This window comes from Leuresthes tenuis, unplaced genomic scaffold (genome assembly GCF_036924035.1).
Source record: "Leuresthes tenuis unplaced genomic scaffold, fLeuTen1.0.hap1 SCAF_9, whole genome shotgun sequence".
Taxonomy (NCBI): domain Eukaryota; kingdom Metazoa; phylum Chordata; class Actinopteri; order Atheriniformes; family Atherinopsidae; genus Leuresthes; species Leuresthes tenuis.
This window is the reverse complement of record NW_027325363.1, coordinates 3206444-3220183: the sequence shown is the minus strand read 5'-3', so window position 1 is coordinate 3220183 and position 13740 is coordinate 3206444. Positions and strand designations below refer to the sequence as shown.

Here is a 13740-nt window from a genome sequence, read left to right as displayed (position 1 = left end):
CGTTAGCGCCATCTATCGATAGCTAACATTAGCACGTTCTGCTAGCGGCTAACTCCAGGGCGCACTGCATGATGGTCTGTTTCGAACGTAGTGTCCATCTTCTGTACCACGTGACGGAAGTGAATGAGAATTTTCAGTTGACATTTCGAACAGCACTACATGGCTGACTCACTACAAAGTGCCCTTCATAGTGAACGAGTGGACAGTTAGCCAGTGCAACGTAAAGAGGGGGTACTTCTAAGTACAAATATGGCGGCTTTTGGCTCGTATTGCAGAACAACCAGAGATGATTGGAAAATGTAAAGAATGAACCAAAAATACCAATCAACAGCTGTCAAGTTTAGAAAAGAAAGGAAACAAAGCAGTTGAGTTTCCTTATGCTGCACGTGTGTAACATAAAGACCAGACCTGTGTGTAGATTCATGTCTATAAATAAAATATCCCCTTATAAAATAAATTCTTTAACCAGAAGAGGAAGAATACTTCCGGGAGGAGTGTCCGGGTTATTGACATCGACTCCGGGTAAGCAGCGGCACCGCAGCTCTTTACTTCATGTTTTACATTATATTGACATACTGATACATGCTTTCAGCTTCATTTTCTAATATTCACCACCCTACTTCGTTTGCATTAATGCAGTAACGGAGTTTGACGGTTTGTTATGAGCTCAAACGGGTCAGTCTGGTACAGAAATAGCTTCCAGCAGCTTCTATTAATAACAGCAGAAGTGGAGACTTTTGGCTTTTGTAGCTGATTTAATCCCTTTTCTCCCCTGTAGAACTGCACATCAATACCTCTGATTCCTGCAGCGTTAATTAACCACCTGTCACTCCAACATGTTGTCAGGCATTCATAAATCTGAGTCAGAGTTGAACAAATACTGGCACATTGTAAATCCTCCTGATCACAACTCACTCAGTTCTGCCCCCTTATGGGTTCTTTTAGAGTATAAGCTGCTTATACTTCAAAATAATGTTGATTGTGAGGTATTCACAGAAGATTAGACTTAAGTTAAAAGGTTTTACAAAGTATTTTCACCAATTTGCCATAACTTTGGACCACGCTTTTACTTTATGGAGTGCAAAAGGACTTTTATTCATATAAGTTTGAATTTTTCAGTCATTTAAGCACATAATTCAATCATCTCTATAGGATGCTTATAACAAAGTGCCTTAAGATCCAATTTAAAACTGGTTCTTTGCTAAGTTTTCTGTTATGTGTCGGCTCCACACTTGAGTTTGGAGCATTTTTTTTATACTTAAAGGATTGTAATGTCTGTTAAGTGGTTTAGACCGGAAGCTCTTCAGAAAGCCTGCAGAACTATTGGTTAAAAAACACTTTAAAGATTACAAGAAAGTCTGGATCAATATAAAGAAATGAAGAAATATAAATTTCACCCTGCTTTTCTCCAACAAAGGCTTATTATGACACCTATTTTGGGAGTGAATCCTATGGTGGAAGCTTTCTTTTTTTATTTTAAAGCCCATTAAAGGGTGAGTTGTCCCACAGGAGTCCTGTACCCTCCCTGTTTCAGATCCAAACAGCTGGACCGCTCTGGCTTCTCGTATTCGTAAGGAAACGTGTCCTAACAGACTCCACCGCATCCCTGCTGATTTCTGTTAATCATATGGAGAAATTCCAGCTGAGTGCTTTGAAATGTCACTGCAGATAGGAGGCCTGTTTGGGTTTTTACTGTATGGCGAAGTGCTGCCTGCGGTGTCCTCATCCCTTCTCCTCTCGGTCTTCCAGCAGATAGCACCTCATAACCATGTCCTCTCCAGAGATCGCCTCCCTCTCATGGGGCCACATGAAGGTGAAGGGATGCTCCTCCAGCTACAAGGACTGTAAGGTCTGGCCTGGAGGCAGCCGGGCCTGGGACTGGAGGGAGACTGGGACTGATGTGAGTAAACCAGAATATGGACACAACTTCGCTCCAGGAGTAGTTGGATGGACTATAAAGCCCCCACCCTCTTCCTGTGAGGCCTGGCTGTGATGTACTGCTTTCTGTCCAGCATTACCCAGGAGTGCAACCTGCCGACCTGGAGGAGGTGCTGAAAAAAGGAATCGACCTGCTGGTCATCGGCAGAGGCATGAGCGAGGCTCTGCAGGTGAGACATCTCCAAAAAGAATCGTTTATTCAGTTTGGCCTGGTGCAGAGACATGAGACAGGAAGTGCTGATGGTAGAGCCCTTTTCCAGACTCATCTGTCTTCTTCTGGGTGTTCTTTGGAGGGTTCGGGTCCCGTGTGAGGGGGCAGTCGCTGAAGTTAAAGTAGCTGACTGACAGAGCAGGTAACGCTCCTGTTTTAGGGCTCATGTGTGTGTTTTCTGGGCTGTCTTCACCTCTCAGGTTCCCTCCTCCACTCTGGACTTTGTGAAGCAGAAAGGTGTCGACGTCACAGTCCTCCAGACTGAGAAAGCCGTGGCTGAATACAACAAACTGGCTGTCCAGGGCGCCAAAGTGGGCGGGGTCTTCCACTCCACCTGTTGATGACCTCGTGCTTGCCTTAATGTTCCTGCTCAGATGATCTACAGAGAGGACGGGGCATCCATTTAGCAGCTTATTCACACACAGCTGGCTTGCTAACTCGCTCTGAGCTTTTCTCAGCAGCACTGAATTTCTGCGAGGATGAACTCTTTGGGTCATCTTCAGCTTTGAATCTGGAAACCAGACAAACACCTGTAGAAACTCATTAGATGCAGGTCCTCAGTAGGAACCTTCCAGAGGAACTAATTCCACAACTTGCAGTTCTATCAGCATCTAAAAGCAGGATTGCCACTGTTTCCCAGCTTATAAAGCAATCCTCTGTAAAGGTTTAGGGTTTTACTCGCAGCGACTGATAGCCGGGGTGCTCTGTAGGATCGTTTAACTCTTCTTCAGCTTTGAAAAACTACACCTGCAAACACACAAATCCAAGCATCCTTTTAGAAATCAGCAGCTTAATTAGTTAAAAGTCCCGCTGCTTTGACTCTGCTGTGGAAATTAAAAGGAGATTCAGGAACTTTGAGCTTTTAAGAAGATTTCTGATCAGTTTTGATTTGTTTTGAATGATTTTTGTTTAAAACTCACACAGCAGCACCTCAGAAGGCCTTTGAGTGTTTGACTCCAGATGTTTTACACACACTGGACTCAATTCAGTTCAACATAAATGTTTAAATCAAACTTAAGATGTGATACTCTATTTCTTTATATGACAAAAAAAGATGTGAAAGATTGAGTTATTTTTGTAAGAGTGAACATTTATTTATTTTTATTTTTGCTGCACAGAATAAACGTATGAAAAATGAATTTCCGTCACGTGTTACGAAAAGTATTTAATTTACAATCTGACACACATAAGGTGTGAAAACAAAGGTTCCACCTTCTCTGCACAGCTTTTGGGTTTCCAGTTGTAGGCCGACGATGAGCCGGAGTCCTCCGTCTTCCTGACCATTCAAGGCTGAAGCTGCTTCTCCAGATGTCTTTAACGTCGGGCAGGTTTGGGCATGATGTAGACTTTAACCGGTTTGCTGAACGGAATTGTTCCCTCAACAGCGCCCTCTGCTGGCGGCAGGGTGTCGATGCTGTCGCTCCATGCTGGCTTGTTGTTGGAGGCGGAGGAGAGGGAGCCTGAGGAGGAGCTGTAGGCCAGCAGGAGGCGCACCTCAATCTGAGACGGCTCTGAGAGAGGCAGAAAAACAATGATGTCGGGAGCTTTTGTGCTGCTGATGCTGGAGAACAGCGAGAACGCAGGGAAGATCTTTCAGGTCGGGTTTAAAGAAGATGGGGAAAGAAACGTTTGATACTGACCTGTCCACGCTGTGTGTGAGAGGTACACCTGTGTGATGAGTCTGTGCCTGTCAGGCCCAGGTTTTCTGAAGTCACCGGGTTTGGGATGGATCACATGACTCTGGCCATCTGGATACAGAACCTACAGGAACAGAAAGCAGGCGACTCAGCCAGCAGGTCAAAGGTGAAACTTTTCATTTGAATTAGACAAGAGGCTCATCACCAACCAGTCAAAGGACAAACAACTTCAATCAAAGCCTCTTCAGTCTGTAAATTCAGACTTCTTGTGTCTATAAAGCAGGAAGCAGCAGCAAAATTAGCATCCAGCTGTCTTAGCTTTGATAAACAGACACATTCTTTAATGAAAACTCTCACCGCTGGAATTACTGTGCATTTGCTGGCAGGATTGTAAGTGAGCCGATCTCAGTGGAAGTCGGCTGTTATGCAGCTCTGCATTTCAAGCAGAGCTGAAGTGTTTGTTGGACTTTTAGACCAAACCAGAACACGTTCTGATAGACAACAGAGGTGGAACTTTTCTTTCTATCTTCGCTCAACCTCATCCAACTCATTCAAGTCAAGCTTTTTCCAGCGAAGCTCCAAATTCAGCAACACATTTTGAATTTGGGAGAGGAAAAGAACAGCCGCAGTCTGCAGGATTCCTGAGAAACTGAGGCACCTGCTGCCAACATGCTTCCACAGCTCTGACTGCAGGTGTGAACTCACACTGGAAGCAGTCCGCTTCTGATCCGCTTCCCCGGACGGATGTTAAAACCAACACAAACAGGCTCGGAGCTTAGCTGGGCATCAAACTGACCTGCACTTTCACAGTGTTCTGCGGGTCCTGGACATGCTCCAACGTGGCATCGATGTCTAGCGCCACCACCAGGCCGGACGTGAACCTGAGCGGGTTGTCCGACTCCCCCGTCGGCTCTATGATGGTGGCTGTGGCCTGATGGATCTGTTATGAAGAAACTCGGTTACCAAAGCCATTACTGGGTGTAAAAACAGATTCTTTCAGAATTTCCCTGTTTATTCCACCTGTTCGGGCAGCTTGAGCTGCAGCAGGCCGCTCTGTCTGAGGGTAGTTTGGAGGATCTTCACCATTTCCACTGGTTTACAGGACGACAGCCGGGGCATTACGTCTAAAAGCTTATCCACGAAGCTGTCCTGGAGGTGGGGCCGCTCTGTCTGGAACAGCCTGGAGTGTGCAGGGAGGAGCTGAACTGAACCCACGAGCAGGAGAAATCCTAACTGAAGCTCAGCTAAAACTTTATTTAAACCAGGACAAGAGATGACAACACTGGCAGCAAAGTAAACTCCTGAGAAAATACAGTCTCAGTTCTTTTACTTCTGTAAAGCACAGGAAACCTGCCCTACCAGCAGGGATAAGAAACATGCTGAAGCTGGGGCTCTTCTGAATAGTGTCACACAGATAAAGATATTACCTCTGAAAAGACTCGACCTCCTGCAGGAACTTCTCACAGCTGCTGATGAGAGGATCCAACCTGAGGAGAAACGACCATCTGAACAGACCGCTGCTGCATGCATGCAGGAGTGTGTGTTTGTCAGAGTGTGTGCTGACCCTTGTCTGGAGCGAGCCATCAGAATGAGCTGCAGGGCTTTGGCCTGAAGGCGAACATGATGAACAGTGGCCACCTGCCGGCTCTCCAAACCGCTGTACAGAAACTCCAACTTGTAGGTTTCCTCCAAGATCTATAGAAACATCAAAAGAAAAGTCCCTTAAAATGAAGTTATTGCTATAATAATGCTTGTGTGTGTGTGTGTGTGTGTGTGTGTGTGTGTGTGTGTGTGTGTGTGTGTGTGTGTGTGTGTGTGCCGACCTGCTGAGCTGCTGCTGTGGCCATGACGTTCTGTTTGAGGCAGAGAGGGACGGCCATGTTCCACAGCTTCTCCTGCAGAGCCTGAACAAACACAACTTCTTACTTAGTAGCCATGGTTCTGGAAGTGTAACACACACAGCTGCACACACTCCCACCTTCATGAGCAGCAGCTGGCAGCGCAGGTACGTAGCGCAGAAATCAGCCGCTCCGGCGAGTTCTGTCTGCAGCTCGCCGAGCCGCCGCAGGTCTCTGAGGGACAGACGGGAGATTAAGGCTTATTTAGGATTATTATCGCACAACAATGAGAAGATGTGGCACAGAACCACACACAAGCAGAACATTTCTACAGCAGAGCTCTGAGGTGTGAGATCACCGTATGGTGAGGTCCAGCAGGTCCTGAGCTCCGGGGGTCTCCAGGTTCTGGATGGTGCTGACTCTGTTGAGACTTTGCAGGAGGAAGAGTTGGGCCGACTCCACCGAACCAGAACCACAATCCGAATCCACAGAGTCCAGACTGTACACCTGCTTCCTGCCCGGCAACTAAAACACACAACGGTTACAGAAGTGAGCGCTTCTGATCCAAACTGTGAATCAGATTTAAGCCTTTAAGAATTTGTGTTTGTTTTTATGGTGTTTAGCAGGTAAAACAAGCAGGTTGATGATGTAATATTCACAACATAAACATGAGTCTGCGTACGCTGAAGACACGGTTGTGACATGTTTGTTTGTTTCTGTTTGTCTGGTCGTGTTCTTCCGGTTCAAAGGTCGGACCACCATCCAATCAGTGACGTCTAATCACACTGTCCCTTAAAATATTTCAGAAAATGATGTAAGTGTATTAAATCGTATCGAATCGTTGGCTGAATGCCGTGTATCGTATCGTATTGTATCGTATCGTGAGATTAACGTATTGTTTCAGCCCTAATCACAGGCTCGAAATGCAGAAACTATTAGAGGTGAGACATTTCAGTGAAGACTTTCTATTATTATTATTATTATTTTTTAATTCACTTTACATTAAGCAATATTCTAAGTTTTACTTCTATTAAAAAAAATAAAGCAATAAAATATATATTCCATTGTTTTAAAATGATTTCATTCCAATTATTCATTTATTCCAATTTCATCTCCTATTACTGACTTCTTTCTGTAAGCCAGATTGTCTCTTCAGAGATTTATGTTCTGAAGACTTTTAAGGATTCAGACTCTACTTTGACAACAACATCCCGGTTACAGATGTGGCCCAAAAATCTCTTTCACCCAAGAACTGAACTTTTGTGGCAGCTCCTGCGAGGGTGAACAACAAAAACCTAAAGCTGCTGTTTGATAAAACCTAAAGCTGTGCTCAGAGATAACGGCGCTCCCACAGTGGTTCTGATCTTTCTTTGTTAATACGGGTTTTCCTCTTCAGGATCTGTGGGTGTTCAAGTGTCATTTGATGCGTCTGCAACACAAAATTCACCCATGGACTGACACTTCATTCAGAATAATGAATGAAGTGAAGATAACAGAAACAAAAGAGGTTCTTACTTCTGTTAACGAACTATTCAGCAGATTAAATAAAGGAAAACGTCTTCTGTGCGATGAAAACACCAACGTTTGCTGAACATCGACAAACACAGAACAGCTTTTAAGGGTTTAAGGGTTAAATAATTGATTTTCTGTCATTTATTTGACAATCAGCAGAGATTTCATACCTCTGTGATGACTCAACTGTTGTTTCAGCCTCATTTAGATGTTTGAGACACCATCAGGAAAAGAATCAATGAACGGATCAAACGTTTCACACACGATTTAATCTAAAACCCTCACCAGGAGGATATATGAGTATGAGTTCAGCCTCAGTTAGTAACTCTGACTTTAGGATCGCCATACCTCACTCAGACATTAATCTTGCTTTGTCGTTTTTTTTATTCTGAAGTTCAAATAATTGATCAATCAAAAAGATAATTGACAGAGGACTAAAGGTGCCGTGACGCCTCGATTAGTCAAGCTGAAAACAGCAAAAACTCTGACATGAGCAGCAACAATTCAACCCTGAGTAAATGTTCTAAGACTTTGGTTCTCACTCTGAGCGGCGGCACCAGGTGCGACAGACTGTCCCTCAGGTAGGCGTAATGTCGGAAGGTGTGGTCGGAGAACAGCGCCGGCATGGTGGGACACGACGTGGCCGCGTTGAACACCAACACCAGAACCGCAATGTCTGAGATCAAAGCCGCGGTCAAGAAAGACAAACAGGCACCACAGCAGCAAATACGATTGGAAAGAAAAGCGGCAGAAATGTTGTTCATTTATTCATTTCTCAGATTATTAGTTTCGGCTTGATTTCTGGTGACTTATTAACTGCAAGTTTAATCTAAAAGTGTGTGCTTTATGACAAAAAAGGAAAAACATTAAAATGTTACACATGTACTGAGTGATGTGAGAAGAAGCCTGCAGCTCTGCAGCTCTGCAGCTGTGCTGCTGTGCTGCTGTGCTGCTCTGCAGCTGTGCTGCTCTGCAGCTCTGCAGCTGTGCTGCTGTGCAGCCGTGCTGCTGTGCAGCTGTGCTGCTGCTCTGCAGCTGTGCTGCTCTGCAGCTGTGCTGCTCTGCAGCTCTGCAGCTGTGCTGCTCTGCAGCTGTGCTGCTGTGCAGCTGTGCTTCCAGCTCTATTGTCTGGTTACATATGAAGGATACAAGCCGGATCGTCCATGTCAGGTTCTGGTGTGTCGAAATATGGATGCGTGCTGAGCAGTTCAGGAACCACTGGCAACACCAGCGTTGGGTGGCGAGAGCCCAGGAACTTCAGACATCTGAGGGACAAGAAGAAACCAGCCGATCATTGACAGGCAGAGCTGATGCAAAGGGACTACTTCTAATCATCCTGAACTTAGCTAGTGGTTGTGATGCGTTTACACAGAGCCGGTATCCTTCACTTTGAAAGGCAAACTCTTACGGCTGAACAGTAAATGCTGTGTCAAAAAGACTCCATAAGACCTGTTGCCACTGATTTTCAATTGTCAAACAAGCTCACAAAAATAGTCCTGTTTGGAGTCTAAACCGGAGTCTTTTTAACTGATGAAAATGCCTCAATCAGTGGAGGAAAAGCTGGAAATCGTTGCAGATACATGTTCCCATGTTCGTGTTCATGGCTGGATGGTGAGAATGAGAATGACAGAGAGCTTATGAGCAGGAAGTATGAGGCAAAGGAGAGACAGAGGCTCTCTCTCTATATATACATACACTCTGTTATATCTTCAGACAGAACAAGTGGTTTGCTTCTGCATTTAGGTTTAAAGAACCACATTTTCAACCATATTTTGAACCATATTTTGATCATAAAACACAAAGTGTGTCGTACTTTGATGACCAAAAGCTCTGAAGTGTCACATCAGCGAGCTGAGCAGCAGCAGAAGCTCATCTCACAGAGTTCAAAGTGATGAATTTGATTTGAAAAACACTTGTAATGAACTCGTGGCACTTTGGGAAACGGTCTCAGTCTTACTTCCAGACGGAGTTGCGGTCGGTGGGATACTTGTTGAGGTTCTTCAGCAGCTCCAGCAGAGCCAGCTGGATGCACTCTTTGGTGGAGACATTGGTGTAACACAGTAGCTCATGGAGAGCTTCTCTGATGTCACGAGACGAGTCCTGGACACACACGGCGACTTCATCAATGCGTGCACTCAGAAATGCAAAAACACATCCGTGGTCTGGGCTTCCAGCTGGTTTACCTCCAACACTGCCAGCACAGTGTCCAGCTGGTCCTCCCTCAGGGTTATATGGGTGGAGATCTGTCTCAGCACATGGATGGACTGCAGCCTCACTTCCTCGATCTCGTCGTTAAACATGTCGACCAGGAAGTCCAGGCACTTCTCAGCGAAGCTGGGAGACGATCGGGCCAGCTGACACAGTGCCTCCACCGCTGCAATGCGGACCTCTGGAGCGTAAGAAAACAGTCTGAGTATCAAATCTGTAAAAGATTCAGTGAACTTCATCTGTACCAAAGCAGGAACCCACGCAATTATGAAATAAACCACAAAAAAAAAGTACCAAACATCTCGTCTTCCAGCCCGTGAACGAAGGCACCGCAGGCCCCTGAGGCAATCAGGTTGACTGTGTTGGTGTCCAGTTTCTCTTTCGGAGCGTCATCAGCCCACTTCCTGCCAGAGGAAAACTCTCCAGAGGCAAAGAGCTCTTTGGCCCGTTCATGTGCCGTACGCTTCCTCTGAACACAAGAGGGAAACAATAAGCGGGGCGCGGTGAAGCAGTGAGTGAACTTCAGTCTTATTTTCTACTCTGCTTGGATATTCTCAATGAAAAATAGGTGTTCTGTGAGCAAACATTACTCACTCTGAGGTCCGACATCAGCTTCTTGTCCAAGGTTTGCTCCAGAAAGTGAGGACTGACCTGCAGCATCGAGCCCTGATGCACAAGAAAACCATCAGAGTTTCACATGTGAACTTTATCTTTCCCTTAAAGTTTGTTTTTTTCCCCAGCAGATGCAGGTATAATTTACGGAAATGCTTGTATGTTTAAAGGAATTAAATTAAATGTGTGAATACGGTCTATTGCGTTGATTTTGTACCCTCACCAGAGTTTTGGCGGCCTGCACCCGAACCATCCAGGAGCCGTCGCTGACCATGTGACTGATCTTCCCAAACGCATCATCAACCAGTCTGATCTCTTCATTGGACGATGGGATGGGGACGATGCTGATTGGACAGAGAGAACAGTAACCACAGGTCAAACTGATGGCGAACAAAGAAACTTTTTAATCAAAAAGCATCACAGGAAAAGCTTTTCCAAAGACTTTGCAGCACTTTAAGCTGGGACGCTGCATCCAAACAAGTCTGATTTTACTGTCATTTCTGCTCCTCAGTGCTCAAACACTTCTCCTGTTGTTGGTGAAGAGAAAGGAGCAAACTGCACAGCTGTAGTGACAGAAAACCCTTTTGAATGTCTGCGTCCTCACCTTTCTGGGTACAGCTGGCTGAGCACCCAAACCATCTGCACTGCTGCAGAGCGGACCTGCTCATAATCATCTGACAGCAACCTACAGGCCTGCAAACACACAAAATACATCATCAGGCTTCTTTCACAGCTCTTGGTGTTTAATACTGCGTGTCCCACACTATTTTTTACTCCCATGGAGCTAATGTGTCCCTTCAGACTGCATTTTCCTGCACAGCTGAGTTTAAATGTTGTGTCTACAAGCATTAATAACTTAAGGTTTCAAGTTCTGGTGGAGAGACGGTGGAAACAGGATGCTGGGAGTGGGTCAGAAACGGTTGACTCTGTAAATAACTGCCACCTGTAGTGGAAAACCCTCCAGAAGTTTCCCCAGTCACTGGACAAAGTTCCTGTGGTGGAAATGCAGCTTAAACCTCCCACAGAGATATTCTCCTTAAATCAGCACACAGGTTGTGGTAAAAACAAAGAGAGCCTGTACCTGCTCATAAATGATCTGATTGATCTTCATTCCTCGCTCATGAAGCTGCAGCTGGAAGACAAACAGGGACTGACTTACATACATGTGACACTGGCTATGTTTTGGTTAGCTTTTGGTGTGTTTTGCTGTGTCCTACCATGGCTTTTATGGCTGCAGTGCGGACTCTGGGGTCCTGGTCTGAAAAGTAGTCGCTTATGATACTCTGGACATCCCTCACTCCTCCTGGAGTTTAATACAAATAAACCACAATAATACAACGGATCAGAACACAATCATGACCCATAATTAAGTCAAAGACGTTATAATTATAAAAAAAAAAGTATCCTCAAACCTATTTGTGAAGTTTAGTTTTATAGGTATTGTAAATATCTTCTTATATATTTTAAATCTTAATACACTGAGCGATGGTTCTGACCTAAAGATGTGCTCGGCCCCTCGTTGTCTTTAGTCAGAGGAGTGTCGACCATGCCAAGGCATCCCAGGAGCTGCAGACACTTGTTTCTCACCCCGAAATAGGTATCAGACAGATGCTAAAAGGAAGGAAGGAGTTTGTTGTCCTTGAGCTCATAAAGCTTAGTGATAAGTACAGTCCATTAACTGTGTGTGTGTTACCTTGCAAGCCACCTCTATGAGCCTCAGTCTGACGGCAGGACTCTCAGGCAGCTGTGTTCCGATGACCAGCAGGGTGTCCAGCAGCTGGGCGAGGACCTGATGGGACTCTGTCGCCATAAAGAGACTCATGAACAAACAGCATTCAGGTTCAATGTGACAGCTAACAGTTAATATAATCTGTTTTCATGTTAAAGTGTAAATAAGTAGGGGTTTTTTCTCCTTTTATGGTATCTTACACTGCACTCCTACAGAAAATCCACATATATTCCTAAAACTAAGACGACAGAAACTTGACATTAAGGAATATAATGATAATCGATAGTGTAGCAGTAAGATTGCCACCTTTCATGTGGGTGACCTGGGTTCAAATCCCCTGCATGAAAGGTACTACTACCTCCAGTAGGGGTCCTTAGGCAAGGCCCCCTTACCCTATCTGCCTACCTGTAAGTCATTTTTGATAAAAGCGTCTGCTAAATGCATAAAAACATAAACAATAATCAGTAGTGTAAACAGTCAATGGGACTCACTCTCATTGCTGAGTGTGTTAATGGCGTCATCAACGATGCAGTCGGGGCTGAAGCTGTGTGTTTTGGACAGCAGGCCCAGCAGAGAGGCGATCTTCAGTCTCACAGAGTTATCCGTCTCCTGAGAGAGGAAACATCAACATTAGAAGTGTTTTGTGTGTACATCTCAGCTGAAGCTGAACCAGATCAACATGATTCTGAGACGGTGCAGGCTGTGGTTTTAGCCTCACCTTGTAGTAGTGCTCCAGAAGGATCCTGATCACACCCTCCACACTCTCCGCCTCCACAGGCTTGCGTGCAAACTGCAGCAGGTACTGCAGGGCATCTGTGGGGTTGGTGGCTTTACAGAGGTCAATGTGCAGCGCTGCAGACTTACTGGGTTTGGACAGACGCAGCTTCTTGGCTGGAGCTTCTTCATGGGGAATCTGTACAGACACACAGAACTGAGAACGTCTGCACTGCACAAGCGTCAACACAAGTTACTGCAGCTTGTTCGCGATTTTCCCCACAGTTTCATACTTTTAAAACTAACATCTGTGGAAATCTGACCTTTCACCTCATTTGTTGTCAGTGTAAATGGATGAGAACAGGATTTGGTGTATTTGTTCTGCTGCACATCTCATGAGTGTACTGAGTAAACATGGTGTAATAACCACAGTTAAAGACAGGAAGGACAAATTATAACTGTTGGTACAGTTTATGCAGAAAGAAAACACTGATAATCAAATATTAGCACCCATTTTGCAGTCAGCCGGTAGCCATCGTTAGCAGGAGCTAACTAACTCGGTCTGAAATCGCTAGAGTTCAGGTAAATTTCGTCACATAAACGACAACAAACATCCTAAGTCAAGTTTAAACAGTAGCTTCGTGGAGAATGAAGCAACACGCCACAGGGAGGGTGTGTGTTGTGACTGTGAACAGTAGGCTGTTGGCTACTTGGATTAGCGAACAAGCTAGTTAGCGTGTAGCCGCATCTCCAGCATTTAGCTCACGGATCAACTTCGCGCGACGGAATTACGATTTAATGTGCTCACCTGGACAACTTTGGAAAACTCCTCATAAACCCGCTTTTTCAAATGCGCTGCCATTTCCAGGGAAAGCTAAATGCCTTAAGCTGTCTCATTCAGAGTACAGAATTGTCCCTACACTCTTTCCGTAACTACGGTTTGAGAACTAAAACGCGTTTGGTAAATTACACCTGACTCTATCTATCTATCTATCTATCTATCTATCTATCTATCTATCTATCTATCTATCTATCTATCTATCTATCTATCTATCTATCTATCTATCTATCTATCTATCTATCTATCTATCTATCTATCTATCTATCTATCTATCTATCTATCTATCTATCTATCTATCTATCTATCTATCTATCTATACTCAGGAAGTCTTAGATGTATAAGTATTAATTATACATGTATGTATAATCCATAAGAAATTATATTAAGTGACTGTGAGTTACCTTATTCAACTATATGATGTGCATGTCTACCACACAATTGTATGTTTCTATTTTATAAAATATGGTAAACCTTCGGCACTTTTCCACTGAGCCAGGCTG

At 44.7% G+C, this 13740-nt stretch overlaps 2 protein-coding genes across 2 annotated transcripts; one reads left to right on the top strand and one right to left on the bottom strand.

Moving 5' to 3' along the window:
* Window positions 1–451: 451 nt before the first annotated feature.
* Window positions 452–3286, top strand: aamdc (adipogenesis associated, Mth938 domain containing). The gene is made up of 4 exons (XM_072391896.1): window positions 452–522; window positions 1750–1900; window positions 2013–2108; window positions 2350–3286. The coding sequence occupies exons 2-4, from the start codon at window positions 1769–1771 to the stop codon at window positions 2488–2490; spliced, it is 369 nt and encodes a 122-aa protein (XP_072247997.1). The 5' UTR covers window positions 452–522; window positions 1750–1768; the 3' UTR covers window positions 2491–3286.
* Window positions 3233–13331, bottom strand: ints4 (integrator complex subunit 4). Its single transcript, XM_072391895.1, has 24 exons — window positions 13208–13331; window positions 12404–12598; window positions 12177–12294; window positions 11650–11756; window positions 11453–11567; window positions 11174–11259; window positions 11038–11088; window positions 10561–10649; window positions 10180–10300; window positions 9939–10010; window positions 9639–9813; window positions 9320–9525; window positions 9094–9236; window positions 8286–8401; window positions 7679–7812; window positions 5983–6149; window positions 5765–5858; window positions 5610–5690; window positions 5351–5481; window positions 5214–5273; window positions 4807–4966; window positions 4583–4726; window positions 3790–3910; window positions 3233–3660 (listed from the first exon to the last, which is right to left on the bottom strand). Exons 1-24 carry the CDS (start codon window positions 13259–13261, stop codon window positions 3464–3466), a joined length of 2937 nt encoding a protein of 978 aa, XP_072247996.1. The 5' UTR covers window positions 13262–13331; the 3' UTR covers window positions 3233–3463.
* Between the last annotated feature and the right edge of the window lie 409 nt (window positions 13332–13740).